This window comes from Pezoporus flaviventris, unplaced genomic scaffold, assembly GCF_033815535.1.
Source record: "Pezoporus flaviventris isolate CSIRO_AGI_PZ_B2104156 unplaced genomic scaffold, CSIRO_AGI_Pfla_v1 ptg000066l, whole genome shotgun sequence".
In the NCBI taxonomy this organism is placed as follows: Eukaryota; Metazoa; Chordata; class Aves; order Psittaciformes; family Psittacidae; genus Pezoporus; species Pezoporus flaviventris.
In genome coordinates this window covers 26,026,001-26,049,297 of record NW_026892614.1, presented here as the reverse complement: position 1 = coordinate 26,049,297, position 23,297 = coordinate 26,026,001, and the positions used below count along the sequence as shown (strand labels likewise).

At 40.0% G+C, this 23,297-nt stretch overlaps 1 protein-coding gene across 3 annotated transcripts in view; it reads right to left on the bottom strand.

Annotated features, from left to right (window-relative positions):
- The window catches only part of SYNJ2 (synaptojanin 2), a 68,623-nt gene that overhangs the window by 8,452 nt on the left and 36,874 nt on the right, over positions 1 to 23,297 (bottom strand). For all 3 annotated transcript variants that reach the window (XM_061471622.1, XM_061471623.1, XM_061471624.1), the window contains 15 exons: positions 20,576 to 20,745; positions 20,109 to 20,190; positions 19,736 to 19,885; positions 19,461 to 19,626; positions 17,417 to 17,608; positions 15,233 to 15,314; positions 13,914 to 14,054; positions 11,250 to 11,442; positions 9,349 to 9,507; positions 8,971 to 9,127; positions 6,836 to 6,953; positions 4,595 to 4,813; positions 3,281 to 3,359; positions 1,934 to 2,102; positions 1,395 to 1,547 (listed from right to left, as the gene is read on the bottom strand). In XM_061471622.1, coding sequence (XP_061327606.1) covers positions 1,395 to 1,547; positions 1,934 to 2,102; positions 3,281 to 3,359; positions 4,595 to 4,813; positions 6,836 to 6,953; positions 8,971 to 9,127; positions 9,349 to 9,507; positions 11,250 to 11,442; positions 13,914 to 14,054; positions 15,233 to 15,314; positions 17,417 to 17,608; positions 19,461 to 19,626; positions 19,736 to 19,885; positions 20,109 to 20,190; positions 20,576 to 20,745 — 2,230 coding nt within the window. The remainder of the gene's footprint in view (positions 1 to 1,394; positions 1,548 to 1,933; positions 2,103 to 3,280; positions 3,360 to 4,594; positions 4,814 to 6,835; positions 6,954 to 8,970; positions 9,128 to 9,348; positions 9,508 to 11,249; positions 11,443 to 13,913; positions 14,055 to 15,232; positions 15,315 to 17,416; positions 17,609 to 19,460; positions 19,627 to 19,735; positions 19,886 to 20,108; positions 20,191 to 20,575; positions 20,746 to 23,297) is intronic.

The following is a 23,297-nucleotide window of genomic DNA, read 5'->3' as shown; positions in this document are numbered from 1 at the left end:
GTTTCCATCTGTGTCTAACATCAGCTATACAATCATCATACCTTCGATTGGGAGTTACTCAGCCAGAATTGGAAGCTCATGGACACATCTGAAATTGCAGAGACTTTCACGATGGATTGAATATATAATATTTTGAGCTGTGTGACAGCACCTTGACCTCCTTCAAACTATCTAATCTCCGTTTACTTTGTGATACTTTTTGTGGGAAAGAGTTATTGGGGGTGAAAAGAATCACTGCAGTTCTCTGTAGCTTAATGAATCATCACACAGTAGGCCAGAGGTGTTTGGAGGGCAAGTCATCCTACAGTACAAAGTGATTGGCTTCACAGTATTTAATAATGACAGATTACTTCTTGACCCAGGGCTAGGTTTCTGGGTCTGGCCAGACTGCACTCAGCATGACTCAAGGTGGACAAAAAAGTTGTATATCACTCTGATTGTTTGGAAAATCTGTGTAAAGTTAGGAATTTAATTTAATCTTTTTGAACTCTTACTTCTGACTCAGCCGTTGAAAGTATTAAAGTTTTCACTTGTATGTCAGAAGACAAAGCACTTCTGAGAGAGCACAGAATGACAGCTACTGAACCACTTGCTGTCACAATAAAGTGTTCAGTGCATGACCCAGCCTGTCAATGCTTGATCACCAAAGCATGACCTGATCACATCCCACTGTAAGACCTCCACTGGTTTGACTGGTTCTTGCTGCAGTTTTTAACAGTATTCTCTTTACAGCTTTATCTTCTCCTTATTGAGTCAGTTCCCATTAACATACAAACAAGCCAGGTGACCAGGAAAAAAGGTAACAAATTTATGAAGCACTAAACGAATGAATATACCTGCTGTGTGAACCTCAACTTCTTCAAATAAAATGGGAACAAAGAAGAAACTTTAGGCCTCCTTGAAGTATGCTGTTAGAACAAAACCACTCCTGTACTTCCCAGCTTACACCTGACTGCACTGCCACAGCTATTGCTCAAAGGACAGAGCCAAGCCCATCACTGAATCTACAGGATTCCTTTGGTTTGATTTTGCTCAGTCTTTCACTAATAAGAAAATAATAGACATTTTTTTGTGGTATACTCTGGTGCCAAACAACATGCACTGGATAGAAAGACTTAATTTCTCCTAACTATAAAAGGAAACCAGCATTTCTCAGCATTCTTGCCTTGCCTTGGCTACAGAGAAGGAGGATGTAAGCTTTATTATTTGTGTTGCTGTTATGCCTGAGGACCTCAGCTACTGTCACGAACTCAAAGGAGAGGTTGAGCGTGAGCATGTACCAAAAAGATGATCCTCATCTTTGGAGGACCTACAATGAAAATCGAAATGAACAGGGAAATACAGACAAAAGGAGAAACTTTCAGGTCTTACTTTAAGGAAGGTAGATACTCTACCTTTATAGAGCTGTGGGTTGGGTCCAGATTTGTTTGAAAGAGGTGTGGATGCAAATTGTCGAGAGCTCTCAGGCATATCTTCTGCTGTGTTATCTACTAGATGTTGACACAAAGTATCATCTAAATAGTCATCTTCATCCTCCACTATATCACCTGAATTAAAATATTAAGTAAGAAAGAATTAGCGAGGAAATGTATTCTCGGTCTCTCTCTACTATTAGTCAATGCATTTAATATATAGGTTGGGCAAGCTTCTTGTGTAACCCATGTGTTTTATTACAGCTTGTTTCTATACAGACAACTGTACCATAACTTAGATTTGCTACCACATATTGTAACACTAAATTGATAGGACAATCTCAGCAACAGTTCTCTATCCAGGCACAAGGCAGGTCATGGCCTTAGTTACGATCCTCTTTTTAAGTATTGTGGCTTCATTCCAGATTAAGATATAACTGACACTCCTACAGTACTTTCTCTATGCAATCAAAGTCAGCAAACCAATTTCCCACAATTTCACTTAGAATCCTTCTGCTCACCTTCCGAGTCATAGTCCAAACTTGAGAAGTCAAAATTTTCTTCCAGAAGAAAGGAGTTTGCCGTGGGAGATACGGGTGCAATGCTGTCCCGTTTTCGAGCAATTTCCTCCTGAAGGCCCTTTAGCCAGTCCTTAGTCTTGGGCCGGATCTTCACTGTTCTGCCTCTAACCTAATGCAAAGAAAGAACTGTTTCCCCTTTGCCAAGCAGCTTCACAAAATGAGAACACCTGAAGAGAATAAGCAAGTGCTGCCAGTCTGTTGTACAACTGTTTCAGAAACTGATGCAACTAGCTTCATTTAGGAAGCTAAATGAAAAGGAAGCACTCTTCCTACACCCCCAACCAAGTGTTCAGGCTGTAACAATATTCTTGAAAGAAAATTAGCTTCACAGCTCAAAAGTACTGCTGCTACATTTGGGAAATACTTGGGAAATTGATGAAGCATCCAATATCATCAGAACAATACTGTCATAGTAATAATGTGGAGGCTTCCATTTTTGAGTCAGTAGCTTTAAAATACACAGGAATTTGCTACTTGCTGCCACCTGTAAGGAGATTCTCTGCTCAGATAATCCCGAATATGATGGTTGATGTATATGGAAAGTATACTATTAAACAGGTTAAGACTGCAACTGCTTATATGTGTTGCTTCATGACATTTGGGGTGAGATGTATTCAAGCCAGCAGCTTTGAAACAAAATTAATACGGAAAGTTCCTGAGTCAGGTTCCCAGCACCTTTAGACACTGCACACATGCAACTGCATTTTGGCTTGTACTGTTACTTGAGTGTTAAGTTTACAGTGCAGCCCCACAGTTTTATCAGCATAAATGAGGGGACTGATGAACTGTAGAGCATGTGTGTAGAAAGGAAGAGCAGGGGATGGGAAGGTAAATGCCTACTGCTAATGCTTAGTTTGCCATGGAGGCCAATGAATCATGTTGTTCCAGCTTGGTAGAAAGAGTTTATCTGATACACTTAAGAGTAATGAAAAGTCTCCAAACCACAATCGTGAGGATGCTTTGGCAACAGCATGAAGTCACATATTATCTCAGGAGAACTGCTTCAAGTGCCAGAGCAACAGCCAAGTCCATATATTCTGCACTGGTACCAAAGGCCAAATCCTAAGGCCTCCTTAGGATCTCCAAGAAAAGTCACCTCCTGCCCTCCAAAACTGAAATACTGCATTAAAAGCCTCAGCAGCTGTGAAAGCTAAAGACTTTGTGAGCACTAAGTTTCTTTAAAATAATGCTACTTGATACAGATAGAAACTCAACTGTCTTATTCTAAGCAACCAATTTTGAGAAATTTGTTATGAAATTCCTATTAAAGGTTTGAGAGAGTCTTACTTTGACACCATCTATATCCATAACACGAAGAGCTGACTTGCTGTCTGCAAATGTCACCAGCATTTGGCCTCCACTGATCCTAGGAAAAAAGGGTAGAGGAGAAAAACCAATGCATTTTACTTCACCACTGAATAAAAAGCCTTAAAGGCAAGCATGATAGCTTTGTATAGCTATATATCTGGTTTTAGTTGTATTTTCCTCACAACACTATTTTGGGGGGAGTAACATGATCTATGAATCCCAGTTCAGCTCTTCCTCTCCCCCACCCTGCATTGTGTGACCCCAGCACCCTGCCCTTGACTGGACTGCCTGCCCAAGAAGCAAAAGTACAAACATTTCAGCAGCTGTTGACAGGTCTGACCAAGACTGATATCTGCCCTCTCTCTGTACTAACTTCCATAGCTCTCCATACCCCTCATGTATGTCATAGGTCCTCACCTCAGAGGACATGTGATGTTCCCCAAAATTGGTATACTCTCAAGGTGTGAGGAAATTAAAACCAAAACTAAACCACCAAAGCATACCCTTTTCTTGCTCCACTTCTTCACAAGCAAGGTGATGCTACTGTTCCTGCAGGGTTGCTTTTAAACCCTCAACTTATATTTCGTACTTCATAAGACCATACAAGAGGTCATCTGTTTTCTCCCTTAATAAACAGGTCTAATATAATACAAACAAGTTTCTGGTCTTGTTTCCGAGGTCAACTACCAGATCTTTTGCCTTTATTTCTCAAAACAGAAGTCTCACAGCCTTGTACAGGAGCTGTACATGCTGGAGCCCTGTACAGAATGAAATTAAACTGCTCTGCCAGAAGGTATCACATTGCACTCTACCTCTCAAATTCAGTAGGTGATGGAACTTCAAGAAGCTGTACTATTAACAACCAACCAAAATGACTCCCAAAAGAAAGGTGAGCAAGCTAGGAAATCTTAGTGAGCATGACAGTGCTGGAAGAGAGCAGCACTTCCTCAGAGGAAGTGAGGCAGGACCCTGCCAACAGAGGCAATGCATAGAAATGAGGCCTGCATGTAAAGGCGATGATTCACATCAAGGCCTCTGCTTTATGGTGCTGTACCAGATAAAATTCTCCTCCACTCAGCTGACAGAACTGTTAGACTATTTCTTTAACAGGTTGATGAGAGGTAAAAAGTATTCAAAACACTTGTATTCAATTTCTAATGAGGAATTCAGCATGCAGGAAAGGAATGCAGCATATTGCTTTCTAATAAAAAATTAGAATCTGTCAGGACAAAAAGGGAATTTCTAGCCTATGTTCTTGAATAGCTGACATGCCATTTCAGATCCCAAACTTACCTGACCAGAACAATAGTGCCATAATTCTCAAACATTTGCATAAGCTCTGTACGCAAGTCCTCAGGAAATTCATTCTTCTCTTCTGGTGTTGGTGATAGCAGATTTACCACTACTGTGGCATCCAGTGGTCCCTGGAAAGATGACACTTCCTGGAAAACACTCTCACGGGCAGCTTGATTAACTTCCTGAACTTCCACTTCTACAATAGCTAACACTGGCCTATATAAAACAAAGGAGAAATGCTTATTTAAAATTAAGATCAATATCACTCAACAGGAAATGCTTATATAAAATTAAAATCAGTATCAAGCAGCAGGACAAGTAAGCACTTAACTGTATGAAGGACAAACAGTGTATTTTTTAAACTCTATACAACTATGACCATTAACTCCATGACGTTACATCTCATCGCAGATGTTTAATTAAGCCTGCTATGCCTTAGAAGGAAGTGATCATTATGTATGACCTCCTCAGAAAGAGAAGCGGAACAGATTACTTAAGGTCTCACTGCAAAAGAGCACTGTGGTTGACAATACAACCCAGAAATTCAGAGTCCGGTGGGTTGTTTCATTTTTCCTGCAGCGGAATCGTGCTTTGAGCACTGTTAAATATATTTACCAGTCCTGAATTAGCTGAATGTAACAGTAAGGACTGTAAAGGAATTCAAATAACAGTTGTGTGTAGCACTTCTGGCAAACCTGATATTTCACTCATTATCAAACAACTGTGTTCCCAAACATCTATAGATAAGGAAGGCAATATATTATTTTCTCTTAGACAAGGCCACATAAAGATGCCTTCTTCCAAAAACAGGACAAAGTACTCTAAGTGTATAATCTGGTTATGTAGCAAACATATGTCAATCCATCACATTATAAGCAGCCAACATTGCAAACTTACTTCTTCAGCCTTTTTACAAATCACCTCTCTGTGTGTTAGATCTAAATAAAACTGAGAAAGCTCTCTGAAAGAGTAAAGCTTCCATCTCAGTGGATGCAATCCACATTCTCAGATTGCCACCTGCACATACACAGAGAGCAGCAAGTGGAATTGCTGCCTCCTACTTGCTCTAGATTAAAAATATGCATTACCAGAACATGTGAAAGCAACAACAGCAGAGCCCAAAAGACATACTAAAGGGGGGGGAAGCATAGAAATAGTTAAGTATTTCTACATGCACTGTGAATCATAATCCATTTCCATATGTCACAAGCCCTTTTTCCAGCACAAACCTTGGGAAAGCAAACCTGCTGACTGTAATTAAAAAACAGTTTCTGCAGTCAAGTTTGCTGAAATAGAAAACCAATGATGTACAACAGTCATGTTTCACCAATTGCATCCTCAGGGTCCTTTATAATGAGTGCAGCAGTTCCATTGTGCTTTGTGGAAGACGGCAATGTCAAAGCCTTGACACAGAGAAATTGATTGCAAGAGCCACGTTCTTGCATTGCTGGAGGAATAAAGAACAGCTCTTGCATGCAGAAGCACTGTGAGAAGCACAGAGCCAGCTACTGTGGGTCACTGAGCGCTGCTACGAGGAAAAATACTGTAGCACTTCCATAGGGCATGCAAAGGGTGAGACAAAGATTATTCCAAATCCAAGGGAGTTTTCAGGGTGTAAATTTATTACAGAATTTGTTTGAGGGAAGTGAAGCAGTGAACAAGTTTAACAAAGGTCATTCATATCCCTAAAGACAAGTTAATGATATGGACCAACCAGGGGCACTGGTCTTTATTTTTAACTGCTTCTCCCATCTCCATTTCTAAGGGTAGCCCAGAAGCCCAACACTTCACTACTCTGAAATGGTCATGCCTAGCCCTGTGCATATGGCTTACATCTCTTCAGGCCACACTGTCCCAGCCTCGTCCTCTGCCATGGCAAGCTGAGCGGAAGCCCATCAGAGCAGCTTGTTTTGCTATTGGAGCTTTCCAAAACCAAGCAACAGAAAGCCCTCAGCTTTCTCTATCTGTTGCTACAGCTTATCCAATCCTTGCTGACATCACAGTGCAGCAGAAGTCTACACAAGACCATAGATACTTTCCCCCTGGTATAAAACATACCATGAGGGGAAAAAAAAACCTCCAAATGGATAATAAACGCAGAATAAGAGTGTAATTCCTGTTACAACAATGTATGTATTACAACCATAATACAACAATTATGACATTATGAATGCTTCATAATTCAATATGACACATTCTACCTAGTGCCTTTCTTTCATTATTTGCTTAGGACTTTACCTGTGGTCAGATGCTTGAAGCTCGGCTCTCCCATAGTACATCAAGGCTCCAGGTGTCCAGGTGTGCCTGACTTTAGTTTCAGCATTCAGATCACTGTCTAGAAGATTGATCTCTCCAGCTGTGCAGCACAAAACATGATTTAAAACTCACTCAAAACTAGCTGTACTAACAGTTAAGAGTTATTCTATTAGGATGCACTTTACAGACCGTAGTAGTAGGAGGTGGGGTATTTTTGTTCTTGTATCCTGAAATATTTACCAGCTAGGGACTGGGGCAAAAATACAGAAAGGACAGGGAGTGCAACAGAGACAGCTGATCACTAGAAAAAGACACCTGTAAAATGTTTAGCTTGAATGTTACCCAGTCAACTGCCTGTACAATCTGGGTTGACATTGTCATGCTAGGATTTTGGCTCCTGCCCCATTATGGAGCATACAAACAGACACTGTACCTGAAAAACACGCTGTAAATCTGAATACACAGGGATTGGAGAAATAATGCGCAAGATATGGGAGAAAGCAAACCTATGCAAATCTAACCTCTGAATACTTCTTTTGCAATGCATGAAGGTGACAAAGTGCTCTAGACATTATGCCAGAGTATTATACTGCTGTGAATAACAGGAAGGTTCTAGGTCACTGTTTAGGCTAATGGACAACTCCATTTCTTTTCTCTGGAGTTGAAAATGAGTTAATATGGAATATCATGTTCATGCCTAAACACTTGTACTGTGGGTACACTTTCTTCTCAGAAGGCAAATAATCCTCTAGCCTGTAACAGCAAAAGAAAGGCAAAAGAACCGGAGCCAAGAGGCAGAAAAGCCTTGGCACTAGCAGTAAAGGAGAGGAACTCTGGTAGTGAAATAATTAGAAAAGCTTTGAAGGGGTGGGAAGGTGGATGAACAGACAAGGGGTCAGGTATATACCTATGTGAGCTAGCTGTGGGAGGCCTACAAGCTCTAAAGACAGGAACCTGCTTTGGCTAGATAGGTCCTACATTCTGTGTGTACTCCATCAACTAAATTCTTGCCAGAGGCAAGATTTGCTATGCAAAATAAGGAATATGCTGAAAGGTCTTCCTTCTCCTAAACTGAAAACAGCCAGCACAAGAGGGCTTTTTTAACTTCCTTATTGTATCTCACACAGTTTTTCTTTCCCAGATTACATCTCCTTCAATGGTTTAAGCTCCTCATTTTACATTATTTTTCATTCCTTTAATAAGAGCATATAACTCTGTATCACACTGACACATACTCTTTGAATGCGCTAGTTTTGCTTTTTACCTTTTACCATCAGTGTACTCATGGTATGAGCTGGATTCCAAGCAGTAGTTCCCAGGCATGTGAAAAAGCAAATCTGCAGGCACAAACTAAACTACTTCTCCAGCAATTACACTTTAAATCTGATTTTGTTCAGATTTTATACACACCAGGGGATGTACCTACAGACTGAAAGAACGGTTATGAAAACTGTCCCTGGACACACAAAGAAATATTTTTTATTTTGTTCGTGTAACTCATGAATAACAAGTGAAAAGAGCCCTTCTGCTGTGCTGGCCACTCATGATCAGAAAGTACTTTACAAACACTAATTAATGGAATCACCCCCGATTCCAGAAGCTAGCAAAAATATTCCTAAGAATTACTATGGCAGAAGAAATTACAGAAAAGTGCTTATACATCTGCTGAGGACAACAGTGGCAACAACCTAGCCATTAGAACATGGGAACTTTACGTGGACTAACGATTCTGTTGAAAAAAAACCAGAATAATTTCTAGATTGCTATAGCTGGATTATTTTCCGTTCCCGAGAGAACTCCCAGCACCTTTTAATTCTCTAGCATGAGCCCTTTGTTCACATGAAGAAATGGCTCTTTCTAGCCCTACAAGTTATTCCAGTGAAGCTGAAAGAATATCTGCTAGAGTAAAGCTACCGCAATTTGACAAAGCCTACAGGACACATCTAAAGACAACCGACAGCCCAGAACTCACTAACTCACTTCTTCACCATACACTAGATTAAATTCCCTTATGTCCAGAACTCAGTAACTCACTTCCTCACCATTCACCCTTATGTGGATTCTGGATGAAATCTAAAACAACTTTCAGATAAAGGAGGAGGAAGGATCTTACGCACCTGTTTTTTCAAAAGGCAGTTTCTTTCTCCACCAAAGCACTCTGTCAGTCCAGGCTGGGGTTCTGCACTTATCACTTGTATCATAAGCCTCTGAGCCAACGTCGTATTTATATGTTGGTCCAAAATTAATAGTCCCTTCATGGAAGTCTTTAAAAATCTATGAAGACAAATACCATCTCTTTGATCAAATCACAGATGAGGTAGGTGCCATTGTCATGCATCTGCTTCCTTGCAAACAAACAACATTCTGATTTTTAAACAAATTAGTACATTCATGTACCACAAACAAGGGTCTGAAAATGCAACTTTTTTACTCTCTCAAGGAACCAGACCAAACCAAAATACAGGTATTCAAGGAAAGGAGACACACTGCCTTACTTTTCCACTGGATTTTTGCTGTTGTAGTTGATCAAATTCCAAAAGTGTCTTCCAATCTTGACGTTTGAGAAAATAAAACACTTCCTCATATGTTAGATCGATGCGATAGTTAAAATCACCACACCAGAAGACATAGTCATGTGAGAACATGCTCTGCCCCTAGTTTGGAGGTACAGAATACTGTTAATGTTAAATCACATTAATGAAAACACATTTTAAATGCACTGAAATGTAGAACCCAGTTTCTCTGAATTACTAAATACTGGACCTACTTGCCACATTCTATTTGTTAAAATCCACCTTGTGCTAAAATGGAACAGTTCCTTCACTGTCTTTTGCATCCAGCTGAGCTGAATTTGTAAACAAGAGTTTCAGGCTCTGACCCCTGTTTCCTGAAGGTATGTCTAAGCCAGGATCCCTGCTTTATATTCACAATTTGGCTATCATGAATATTAAAAACATACGCTTGTTTCCCTAACACATTTCACCCACATATGTTTACATATTCTAAATATAGCACAAAATGTGCTTCTGCTACCAAGGAATATTCAATGACATAGGCTCTGAGTAAGAACAAGCTCCAAATTTGATCTTATGTGCCTGTTGTAGTTTGGTAAATATATTGAAATAAAACGTCAATGAAAATTCACTCCAGTTCTAAATTTTACATCCCATCCTCTAACCAGTCTTTCTGGTTTTTTTTTCCTTCTTCCTCCTTCCTTTCCTTTAAGCTATAAACCTCTAATACCCAGAGATTTGTAAAGAAATCATACCAGAGCTGCGGCTGTCACAGCACTAGAGGGCACTCTTTCTATGCATTGCAAACAGAGGTACGTTTAGCCATTGCAAATGTAAAGGACATAAAATAGCTAATGAGGTATTAGAAGGAAAAAACTACCATGAGCACAACTTTATGGCCATTTGGAACAGATATTCTATGCAGGACGTCCAGACTTTCAGTGTTAGTTCTTACATAAAACAACTTATTGATACGCTGCATGTGCCAAGCCTCTAAACCTTGCAAACAACAGGAAGTTAAAATTTTATGCTTTGCAACCTAAATGCAATCTTTTGCTGACAAACCAGAATACACAAGCTGGTCCATTCCCTCCTTGGTTTAGGACCTCTCCAGGGAGGTCTGAGAAATAAAATATTGTGGAAATTAAAGCAACCAACATTGAAGGCAGCAAAGGAGAACTGCTACTAAATCTCATGAGTCATCTACTGGCCTGAGGAGACAAGTGTGAAATAAAACACTAGGATGATTGATTTGACACAATTTAGGGAAAAAGTTATTCATACACATACAATAGTGCAGCTAGAGCAGCTAAGCCTACTTGCCACGCACTGAGGAAAGCCAAACAGCCTTCCTTGGAAGTGACACATTTGTAAGGACAAAGTGAAGGGAACAGAAAGTACCGTGTCAGTGGCCGACAACTGGTATGTCATACCCGAGCAGGAGCAGCTAAAGCACTCGTGTTCTGAGTGGCATGGATGGTCTTTTAGGTACTGTTACTAACTAGTGCCAGCAAGTGCTATTGATATTATGCTCTCTAGCCAGACACCTAGATCTTATCCATGAGGCCCTACAGATTTGTCAGTTAAGTTGCACCTTTGTGAATGATAAACTTCAAAACCGTTCAAATGCAAGGACTTTTCAAGCACTGCAGCAACTATATTTTTTGAAAGGGGTAGAACATTTGTAAAGTGAGTGCTATGCTGGGTGTTATCTGGTCTCTTGTGAAATGTTTTACCATTGTCCTACAAGCCCATTCTCCATAGCACTGAGATGACTTCCTTGATATGACCTGTCATCAAAGACAGCCTGAGATCAGCTTTCATAATGCAAAGATACAGCCTTTATCTCAATTTTTTTTTAGCATACATGCACATACACTTACCATTGGGAAGCTGAGTTTCTGTGTGATTTCTTTATAATCTTCATTTCTTTCTTTCACCTGAGTCTGCCCAGCAGTTAAGTGACTGCATATAAAGCAGAAACTAGTACTATAGAACTGAAAACGAATGCTCACTGCCCCTTTATTTCCAGCTTTTCCTCCCATTCCTGTCTTCACAGTGTCTATTGCTACATCCCTATATTAAAAAAAAAGTAAAAATAGAAAGACAAGAGAGTAAAGCGCTGCAGGGACAAACATTCAATCAGGTTTGCCTGCAACATAAAGGAAAAGCCAGTTTAGAATGCCATGTCTTCTCCCCTCCAGAAAACTTGTTGTCTTAGGCTCATCTTTTGGTTTATGATGCTCACATACTTGTGTTTCAAAGTAAATATAATACAACAGCAGAGAAATAAAACTATTTGAATGTATTTCCCTCCTCTATCTCTTCCAAACAGATGAGCAAGACACTATTTCCGAAATATTGGGAATTTCTACAAAACATATTTTTCAAGTTTAAATCTACTATGATCTTTAAAATACAGACAATAACTAAATTTACTATGACATTTCCTTTTGGTTTTGAACATACAGCAATCTGTTTTTCAGGCAGTTAACAATTTCATTAGTGTTACTACATGTTAAAAGCCAACTTCGCAGTTGGTGCCAGATTTTTCAGTCAATTAAAGATCATAACCCATAATTTGTTAAATCAGATGCAATAAAATCAGTGATTATTGGATACAACTATTTACACCTAACTCCTAAAATGAGTTCTGTACTGATGACAAATTGCTTAGGGTCTTTATGTTCTTAATTACATGGCATTTCAGTGTCATGATTAGCATACACTTCACTACAGAAAAATGACTTGGCAAAGCAGACCACCTGCTTGCAGGATATTTTCTCCCAGATGGCCACACTACTCTGAGAATAAAGCATGCCTCTCTGATCAGGTAAGTAAATGACGAGATCATTGCTGTAACCAACCCCAGCACCACACATGCCCTTCCTAGTGAGAAAATGTTACTTTCTAGACATAAGTCAAGCAGATCTGGACTAGAATATTACTTGCTAAAGTAAGAGGCAGGTGGACTAAGTTTTATTTCAGTTACTGTCAGGCATTCATGATTTGAATGATGTAAGACACTACAGCTCTCTTACCTCCCTTCTTGATTTTCTTCTATCCCCACCTTTCTATCTTTTTTCCTCCCTCTTTTTCTCTCTTTTCATGACTGCAGAAAACTACCAGAAGACACCCTCAGGTAAGCAAAAAAGCTTAAGCTTTTTTTTTTTTTTCTGTAAGCACAGAAGCCTTCTTTTGCACTTCTGATAATTTTTGTTTTCCTTTTCTGGGCATGGGAAAAAACTACACAAGCATACAGGCTAGGTTTGATTACACTCACATAACACATAGCAGCACATCAGCATTAACTCATGAAATTTGATTAGCAACATCAAACCCTTCCCTCTTCCTCTGGAATTTCAAAGGATTACATCCAGTTTGACAGCTGCAGCAGAGCCACTGTGCTGTTTTGCTTCTGATTTCCATTTAAGTTAAGCACTTCCTGCTGGATTACTCAAATTTCTTCTAAGCCAGGTGAAAAGTCAAAAACTGGCAGACACAATTCTCCTCTGGACTGCTTCATGACAGCAGAAACATGTAATTTTTTAAAATCATGCTGAAGAAAGATTACTGGGAAGGCAGCAATGCAAGACCACCACAGTTACCTGGATTGCATTACTCTGCTTAGCCTACAGCACTTGATGTTGAACAAGCTCTGCACTGATCTTCTCAGTGGATAAGAGATCAGAAGGAAGAAAGAGGCAGCTTTTGATATTTTGATCACAAAATGCAGTGGCCTATCAGTGCCCTAATATGGGGTATATGGCACTTATTGGACCACTCTAGACTTCAAGGTCAGACAGATGCCCAAAGGTAGTTTTGACTAATTACTTACTTCCTACCTATTTATGCTCACCCTGCACAATTCTTGACCACTGCATTTTAATGCAGATATTCCCTGTGGCTTGGTAATCTTCTAGGGGGAAGAGGAGTTTGGTCAGTCTCCAGGGACATTGGTACTAGCAAGCTGAGGAAACACAGCTCTGAACCCTCCAGACTAGGCACATGGTTCCGGTTCTTGTAACATCTGGGAGAGATAAACATTTAATGGGCCCTAAAAGCTCTTGATTCTATAAAATGTCACATGGCAAAATAGCTCTCTTTCCCTCACTTCCCTTTCCACATTTTCCACCATTCTTTTCAGGTCTGGAACTAGTCCTGTAAAACATGTCCTTCAGGAAGAGGCGCTTGCCTTCATTTGAACTCTTGGACTTACTAGCTCAGGTTATTCCCTTTCCAGAAAGACAGCACCTAAACAAGGTGCTACACCATGATTGTCCAAGCATGCCCGGCTTCTCAGCTCAACCTGAGGAAGATATTGGGGCTGCCTGGCCTTTGTGCTACCCAGCAGGATGGACTCCAGCCTACAGCTGCCGGGAAACATGTCTGTCTCCCACACTGAGCAGAGACCAGAAACCAGTTTTGCACAGACCCCACCAAGCTGAAAAACCAGCCCCACCCTTTGTTGGCTATGTTCCAACAACAGATGTTACTGAAAACACAGGTTGGGTGGGGTGGTTGGGTTTTCTTGTTTTGTTTTTTACCTGATGAAGGGGACATGGTATGGTCGTACAAAGATGAAAAGACAAACACCAACAAGCTGTGCTGATGTCAGCTGAATGTAGCGATGAGTCCTGGAAATTGCTTTTTGAAGCTGCTCTCCCCACATTTTTCTATTTGTTGTACTGGAACAAACATAAAATCATTTAATGGAATCAAAAGAAACCACATGCAGTCAATAAAATGAGCAGATTAACTGTGCCTCAGCTTTACAGACATCCATTAGGCTGTGGAACTGGAAGTGCTGTAGGATGGATGCATGGCAGAATCAGATTAATACCTCCTTGTGAGCCAGTCCAGAGTTAGCAGGGTCAGTGAGCCCAGGCACAGCACACAGAAACAGTTATCCTACTTCTGGACATGAGAGGCTTTTTGTCTACTATGCTTAGAAAGATCCATGCTCACATGATGTTTGATATCCCTATTCACTGGGGATAACTGGAAGCAGATTGTAGTAATCATAGCCATAAAAACAAAAATACATGTCATTCTCATGAATTGTAAGATTTCTTGTGGTCACAGAGAAAAGGAGATCTTCCCTGACTGGGAGATGACTGTAGCTGTAACTTGCCATTCCCAAAACAGAGAACTAACTGGTCAGCCTGATGGATCCACATTGGAAAATTCTTCCAACCCCAATCCAGATTCAAAAGGACCAGTATACACAACAGCCTCCTGTGCATGCTGACATGCCAAGCTCAGGCTTTGCCTTTAACTCCTTCTCTAGCCATAATTTTCATAAACACAATTAGCCACAGAAACATTAATTAATTTTAAAATTCCCACAAGAATGCCAATTATGTTTGTAGTCACTGAGGACATTTTTCCAACATCAGACAGGGATTTAAGGACAAGCATTAAATCAGTGTTAACCATCAGAATTCTTCTCTGCCAATGTTGATTTAAGAGACTTAGAAACATATATTCCACTGTACAGAAGTTCACAGAAAAACAGCACTTCAAACACCTTCCCAGTGCCATTTGTTAATGGCAAACATATTTCCAGCTATGATTACAAGCAACAGGCTTGGAAGAAAGTATTCTGTACATCTGACCATAAAAAAGAACAACTGTGGAGGCTTTTGTTTGGCTGGTTCCTCTGGGGGAGCAGAATGCATTTGGATTGTGATGGTGGGTTTTTTGTTGTTGTTGTTTTGTATTGAGTTGTGGTTTGAGGGTTTATTTTGTTGGTCATTTGGGTTTTTGTGGTTTTTTTTTTTGGGGGGGGGGGGGGGGCGGGGTTGCCTCTGTGTGTTTTGTTGATGGCTTTTCTCTTCTTTGTTGTTGTTTTGTTTTTACCTACCTGGCATTCACAATATTCCCTGCATTTAATTCAACCATCTCTTCAAACCCCACTGCAAATATATCAGGAGGGAAGTTATCATCTGTTGGCAAAAAAAGGAAAAGTCATGCAAGAATTACTATTTTGTTATTTCTTCTAACAACTTGTATTCTGATTTGTTAGAGATCACTCCTGTAGTTCTAGCTTGTGTAACCCCTGCCAAGATATACATATTCATAATTCCTTTAATCTAATCTCACAAAACAACCCCTGCAGTTCCTCTGAATTTTTTTCCTGCTTTTCTCTCACCAGTTGGTCTCCATCTCTCTTGCAGGAAGCAGTTCACTATAGAGCATTTTACTATAGCTGTGTTAAGATGAGAAAATATTCAATGCTCTCTCTCCCTCACCCTACTCATCACTAAAGCCACATCATCTCACTACCCACCATCTTTCATTCACTTGCCATTTTACTCAACATGCTTTTAGTTTTCCACACCAATCCTATGGAACTGCACTTACTGGCCAGACACCAGTATGTCATTTCCATGTCAATGCCTTTAGTAAATTTATCTACCAGTTTAAGGAAGACTTTGAAGATTATTCTTCTTTTTTTTCTGAGATCTTCTTAGATGATCACCCATACCTAAGGTTGGGTTAGATCACTCCAGAGCACAGTGACCCTTTCTTCCCTGGCCTAGGCCTGTGGATAATACACTTGTAAAACACCAAAGATCAAATGCTCTCATATTGTGCAGTATATCAGTCGACCCATCAGGTCTGTCCACTGCCTAAAGGGATTATAATTTTTTTTTTTTGAACTGTCATATGGCCAAGGTAACAGCAACTTAATTCAACATGAAGACCTAAACAGCAGACAACCATAAGAGCCTGAATCAGATATGCCCCAGAAAACATGAATAGAAAAAGAAGTAAAATATGCAGCAACTCTCTGTAGGCACAAGGGTGAAACTAGCACATGACAGCTAGTCTCGTTTACTGGCTTAACACGACAGGCACTGTCACATGTGCATTTCTCATTAATAATTTTTGACATTTGTCTTTGAACACTTACCCATTTGTGTAGGCACTGCATTAACATTACCATGAACACAGACATTTGCATGGTCACACCCTAGCTCTGTTCACATTAGTCAGCTCTCTTCCTGAAGCTGCTTATACCTATCACATTATGACTGCATGTACCATGCAGTCCTGCTTCTCCAGTTGTCTCAGGGGAAGGCCTGGCAAGGCTAGCACATGACAAGCACTCAAGAGATTTTAATATCACAAACACAGCCATGCACTAACACATCTCAGTTGTTCCTGAAACAGACTGGACCAATCACCCACCTAAGATGCTCAGAGTAGAGTGGTCTGCACCTAGTCACGTATCCATGCACCTAAGCACTGGGGGTTCAAACAAGACAACTTGTGCAAGTAGCCAAAGATTTGGGGAATGAATTCCTGAGCTTCAAGTTTAGGCACAGGACTACTCCTTTGATGCCTGCAGGAAGCTAAGTGTTCCACTGTAACAACAAAAGCACAGGTTTTGCCATAGTTTTGTAACCACTCAATTTTTAAATGGCAGAACATTCACTTTTCATTTTCCTTAATAAAATCTGTAGATCAATTGCAATATCTGACTTTGTTCTGCAAGTAAGAAACTCAGCAGCCAATTTAAACAAGCCACAAGTATAAGAGCTTTCTATACTGAAAAGAAAATGAAATTGCCTTCAAAAAAATAAATCTTTTTGTCTGAAGGCTTTGATAATAACATTTCCAGACAATCTCAGAGTTCAGATTGTACAGGTATGTTTAGCTCCAGATAAAAACCAAGTAGACATTCTGAGGGCATGTAAGAATGTAGTTCCCACTTACAATGAAGAACAAAGAACAGAATATGGAAGAAGAAAATGAAATATGGAATGCAGAATAAGCAGATACACCCCATCGTAGCATGAAAAGTTCAAAACAGTCACATGGTATAAACTGAGGAGGTGGTCTGAGTGTCAGAAACTCTTCAGACATGATTCTACTGCTGCAGGAAGGCAGCACAAGCCCACACCCCTAAGAACTGACAGAAAAATGCCATCCAAGATGCACTGCCTTTGGAAAGAACAGCTGGTCAAGTCGTGTGTCCCAATTCACTGTCTCCAGAGATGCCAGCAAATGTTGCTTACATATTTTGACTGTGAAGTATTACCCTGAAATTCAGAAACTCCAGAGAGCTTGGGAGAATCCAGCAGCCAGTCTGTCAGCTCACTGGTACCAAGGATGTTGCTTCGAAACTGCTTCCCCCCATTCACATTCCAGGTCCCTGTGGCAACACGAACACGCTTGAAGCTTGTGAATTCAAACTGACGCTCTGACATGGCCTTCAAAATACTTGGAGTTACTGATAAAAGAGAGGAAAGAGAAAGAGGGTGTGTAAAAGCATGTGCTGTAAAAGGACAGAAAGCATACAAACAGAAACCACACAGAAACAACAGCCAGTGTGAAATAATGACATTAATCTAGCAGCAACAACACAAAAGCTAAGGAATAACTCCAATGGTGATGGCATGAACTACAAGATAGCTGGAGTTGACACCAACAGTTTCTCTTCCAGAAACCAGGCACTCTTTGAAAGCCTTTGAAGGGCCATTCACTCAGTTTCAGCATACATTTTTCTGCACTTCTTCAAGTAATAAGCAAACAAATTATTTTTGCTCCTTTAACCTTTTCAGTCTAGCCTACAGTGATGTTGTGGTTTAACCCCGGCTGGCAACTAAGCACCACACAGTCATTTTCTCTCCTCCCTCCCTCACAGCAGGATGGGGGAAAGAGGTGAAAAAGTAAGAAAACTTATGGGTCGAGATAAAGACAGTTTAATGGGACAGAAAAGGAAGAAAATAATTAAGGTGATAATAGTAATAACAATAATAAAAATTTGAATATACAAAAGAAGTTATGCACAATGCTCACCACTGATGCCCAGTCAGTTCCCGAGCAGCAGCCCCTGGCCAGCTTTCCCCCCAGTTTATATACTGAGCATGATGTCATACATTATGGAATATCCTTTGGTCAGTTGTGATCAGCTGTCCTGGCTGTGTCCCCTCCCAGCTTCTTGTGCCCCTCCAGCCTTCTTGCTGGCAGGGCAGTATAAGAAGCTGAAAAGTTCTTGACTTAGTATCAGCACTACTTAGCAACAACTTAAAAACATTTGTGTGTCATCAACATTATTCTCATACTAAATCCAAAACACAACACTGTACTAGCTACTAGGAAGATAATTAACTCTATCCTAGCCAAAAATAGGACAAGTAATCAAGCATGTCACGTTATGAATTAAGCTGAAGTCCTAAAAAGTTTAGAGTGTGAAGGGAAATGCAGAGACCAGGGTCTTACACGAGTCCAAATCTAGCACTGTTGTGGCTCTCTAGCCTGGTCAGAACTCCTCACAGGAAACTGCTATAATTCACTTATTTTTGGTGAGCACAGAAAATTAGCAGTGCGCTTCTTTTGAGCGACTGAGGTAACCTTAATCTTTAACTATCTGATTTGCATTGGCAGTCAGGCATGGAGAAGCTATCTATAATCTTCCTTGTGGTCCGTATCAGTGAACAGCCCCAGGATTGAAGTGGTGCTGAATGCTTCAAGTCTATCCTACTAATATCTGGTAGCTCTTTAAAGCAAACTGACCACCTGATACTGCTTGTGGGTGCAATTATCCTACATTTTGCAAACAAGTATTTTCTCAGAGAGACATAAGGTGCTTTACCCTAGACGGGTGCAAACCAATACGTGTATGTTGTGGACTATCGGGCTCCGGAGTAAAGCAGGGGATGAACCAACATATCAATGTAATTGTGCTTTTAAAGATCCAAATGCTAAAAGCATGCGCAAACCACAGGCCAAAAGTAAGGAGATAAAAGGTCTGAGCTCAAGAGACATCCTCAAGACAAACTTAGGACCAGGCTGGGAATACAGCCCTAAAATCTTTCCCTCTGGTCCAACTTCTCTAAACTGTCAGAGGAGATCACCATCAAAGAGCAGACATACTTAGAAGTCCAAAACAAAATATGAGAAATAAGCTTAGTGGAATTAAAACACACGGAGCTGTGCTAGGGTCACTTGAAAGCATGGCTTTAAACAATAGATTTGTGCAAAAGTAGCTTGCTTATTGATTTTTTCAAAAGGGTGCAACTGATTATATCTGACAGCTAAAAAGACACAGAAGAAAAGCAAAGGATTTACACCAGCCTCACCCAGCAGTGCAGTGTGGTCCATGAGCATCTTGCCTTTGTCTGCATACTCCTCACTGAAGAAGTCACCCATGAGCAGCAACTTTATGGCTTCCTGCTTTACTGCATCAGAGAAATTTGACTGAATAGTGCGAGACACAGAGCGGGCACCATCCTTGAGCTTCCCAACCTGCATTGAACAGGAATCATTAGTGACCGAATGTCATCACTCAGACACCAAAGAGTAAATCAGACATCTTTCTTTATTTGTGAATAAACAGTTTTGCTGTTTTTTTTACCTTGTTCTTCCCCTCAAGGGCACGACTGCCTGTTGATACTCTGCTCAGATTATGACCGTTAAGAGTCCACATTACTTTGTAGGATTCCACAAAGCGCTCAATTACAGATTTAGAGTTCAATCCAAGGCTCTCTAACTGAGCAAGGAGGATCTGGATTAGGTGTAGAAGGAGAAAAAACAACAGTGACATTGTTCTTAAATGTGTTTTTGCTTTTTATCCTCAGTTTAAGTATTCCAGCCAGTACCATTCTTTATCACAGTACGGGCAAAACAGACTTGTATAAATGAGGCTCATGTCCTCTTTCTTGTCTTTGCCATGGAACAGACCAGGTATGCAGTACATGTTTCCACAAAAGGTCCCCTGACAAACTCACCTCCAGTGCAATGAAGGACTGAACACTATTAGTACGATCCAGGCAGTCCAAGCAATTAATTCGAAAAGTACCTGTCTGCAGACTTTGGTAACCAAACACAAGAGGAGGGAGGAAAAAAAAAGATATATTTTAAAATACTATCTAATCGTAAGTTGATTGAATAAGATCATCAAATATTCAGCCTGAATATTCCCACCCACATTTTGATAATGACAATGTATTCCATTAAATTGTCTTAATTATTTGACTACATCTGCAACATTGTATTAGCAAATCCATGCACCGGTAATTTTGCAGATTCCAAACAATGGAGATGCAGTTAAGCAAACAATCTATTTAGCACCAAGACTACACTTTGTCTCAAAATCATATTTCAAGATGGTCATTTACACTCATGGTCCAAACACAGCAAGAAATCAACCAGGTGGTGCCTTGCTATGCTGGGACAGAGGGGCAGGGACACTCACCGTGGACTTACATTCTCGCCCTCTGTGAAGATTCCAAAGTCTTCCCAATGCAACTTCAGCTGAGGCCTCAGCAAATTTTCCAGTTTCTCAGTTTTCCCACCTTTTGCAAACTTGTAGTCAAAGTTTATCATAGGAGTGTCTGCCGCATGGGAAGAGGCCCATAGCAGTTTCTGTTTAGACAGAGAAAGGAGGAAACCAAATTCTGCTGAAACCACACTGTAGGGATTGATACCAGTGTGCTTTTATCACTACTGAGCTTACTTTTTATCATGTTTTTAATACTGAGAATTTCGTTGGGAATTTTGAAAGGCCAGACATGAAAAAAGCAACTGAAGTCCCCCATTTGTTTTCTTTCTAAAACTAATCTGGATTGTTAGACCCCAATTTTTCGGCAGGGGAACTCAAACTGTAACTGCAAAGTATATTTCGGAATTGCTGCTGTCTGCACCTTGGCTAGTCGTAGCCCTGCAGCAGTGAGCTGCTACCTCTGACCACAAGGGTATATGGCTCTGGGCAAGCTCAGGACCTCCAGGACCCTGATGAGAAGGTTATCCAGAGCTGCTTAAGGTAGAAGAGCATAACGGTGCATAGGTGTATTGTTTTAACCATTCCTGAAGTGCAAACACATGGGAAAACATGGCCTTAAACTTAGGTAGAGGTTGCCTAGGAAGTAAGTAAGAAAAAAATTATATCCCAGGAAACATACCACAAAAAGTGAAAGAAGAGGCACAAATAGTCTCATTATTTCATCTCGAATTTCAATGACCTCACACATATTTCTGTAATCACCACAAATTTCATTATCTGTAATAGATACAACAATAATACATCCTGCTCTCCATGACAAAGCAGAGAAAACTGTTAAACTGTTACATTAACTCTAACTATGCATGTCTTTGTCTATTCCCTTTCTTCCTGCACATTCTCATCCCAAGAGATGGATTCTTTTCTCCACTTATATTATGACACAAACTGAACAAACAATTCTGATATTACATTAAAAGTGTACAGTTGCAGCAGTTACGCCAGTATAATTATATCAAGTAAGCCATTAAGCCTTCCCTGCAGAAACAAATTTAAAGGTGTTGCATGGTTTTGGAGGGGGATGTGCAAAATCTATTTCATTACACTGTTGGTGTAATACTTGGTATCCATTTCTCTCTTGTTGACACCTCAACTTGCCTTTACAGCTGCTGAGGAGAGTATTTACCCACTGCCTTGGTGTAGATCATTGTCAGAGTATTCCTAACTCTATGCTACAGCACTGCTTTTACTGTAAATATAATTACATCTGTTACTGAGAATGATTATGGGAGGAACAGCATTACTGGGAACAGTATTGATTTTTGGTCTGGCAACAGCTGATGCTAAGTTGGTCATTTACAATTTTTCACTTGTTCCTGCTGTATAAATGAATGGTAGTGGTGACATTCTGATCAAGGGAACCCAGCAGCAGTAATTACAAGAATATTTTGAACCAACTCTGATGAAAATGACTAAGACTGCAGCAAGAGCTGGGAGAAAAGGAAGGAATACAAGCAAAGGAAGATGAAGAAACAAAGAAATAAACCAATGACATAAGAGGAGAAAGGCTTTCATTCCAAACCATTCCCCTATAAACTACTTTACTTTTAATTCAAGCCCTTTCAAATCATTTAAGTAAAAATTAACTACATAGTCTCTCCAAACATCCATTTATTAAAACATAAAGGTAAGACCAAGAGGTGGTTGTTTTGAATGGGTACAAAATTTCAGGTTCCTGTGCTGTCAGCCTTAATTTTTTTCAGCTCACAGATTGCTTTCATAATTTATTTTTTTTAAGCGGGATAAATTTTAAAATTTAAACAAAACTGGTCTTTCATTAAAATAAATGAACAAATGCAATGTATTTATTCTAGAGATGCCCTGTTTCTGACTTAACTTCTGGTTGTATGGTACTTGCCATGAACATGGTCTTAAACATCATCAGAGTTTGATAAAATATCAGCATTAAATTTGCAAGAAATGTCAGATTTGTATTCAGAAGTGATTCTCTCTTACCCTTAAATTTCAGTGGTTTTGCAAAATAAACCATAAAAACTATTTTAAAGATAGGGAAAACAGGACATTATAAAGGCTTAGCTGTGTTACGCAGAAATTCAGGAAGAAGCTAAAAACAGAAGCTAGGACCAGACTTCAGTTCTGTACCTTCCTCATTGCCTTGCAAGCCTTAGTCACAAATACTCTCTTTGGCTACATTCTGTACAGAAGAAGACTTTCACTTTGTCAGTTTCCGCTTGGAAAGCTGGGAGTCCTCCCTAGCTCTTTTGGAGGAGGAGGAAATGGTCACACAGAAAAACTGCCAAAACCCTCCAGCCGCTCCTTGTCTCAAGTACATATTTCAACAGAGAGGGAAACAAATCCCTCTATTTAACTACAATGTTCATTTTGCTTAGTTTCACACAGTAAACATTTGATCTCAGACTGTTGTATCATTCTTTACCAATGATAAATACATAACTCTTATTACAGGTGTGTACTTTAACCATTCTTCATATTATTCTTAGGGAGACATACTCCAAAGTACTGGATTTCTAAAGCAACAGGCGTTTCAGAGGCAGACTTCCATTAACCTCCTGCCAGATTCAGACACCTATTTCACTGCTGCAAACCCCACTCCGTGCCAATCTGTGGCTTCACATTAGTTTTAAAAATCTGGCCATGATAATACTGCACTAAATCT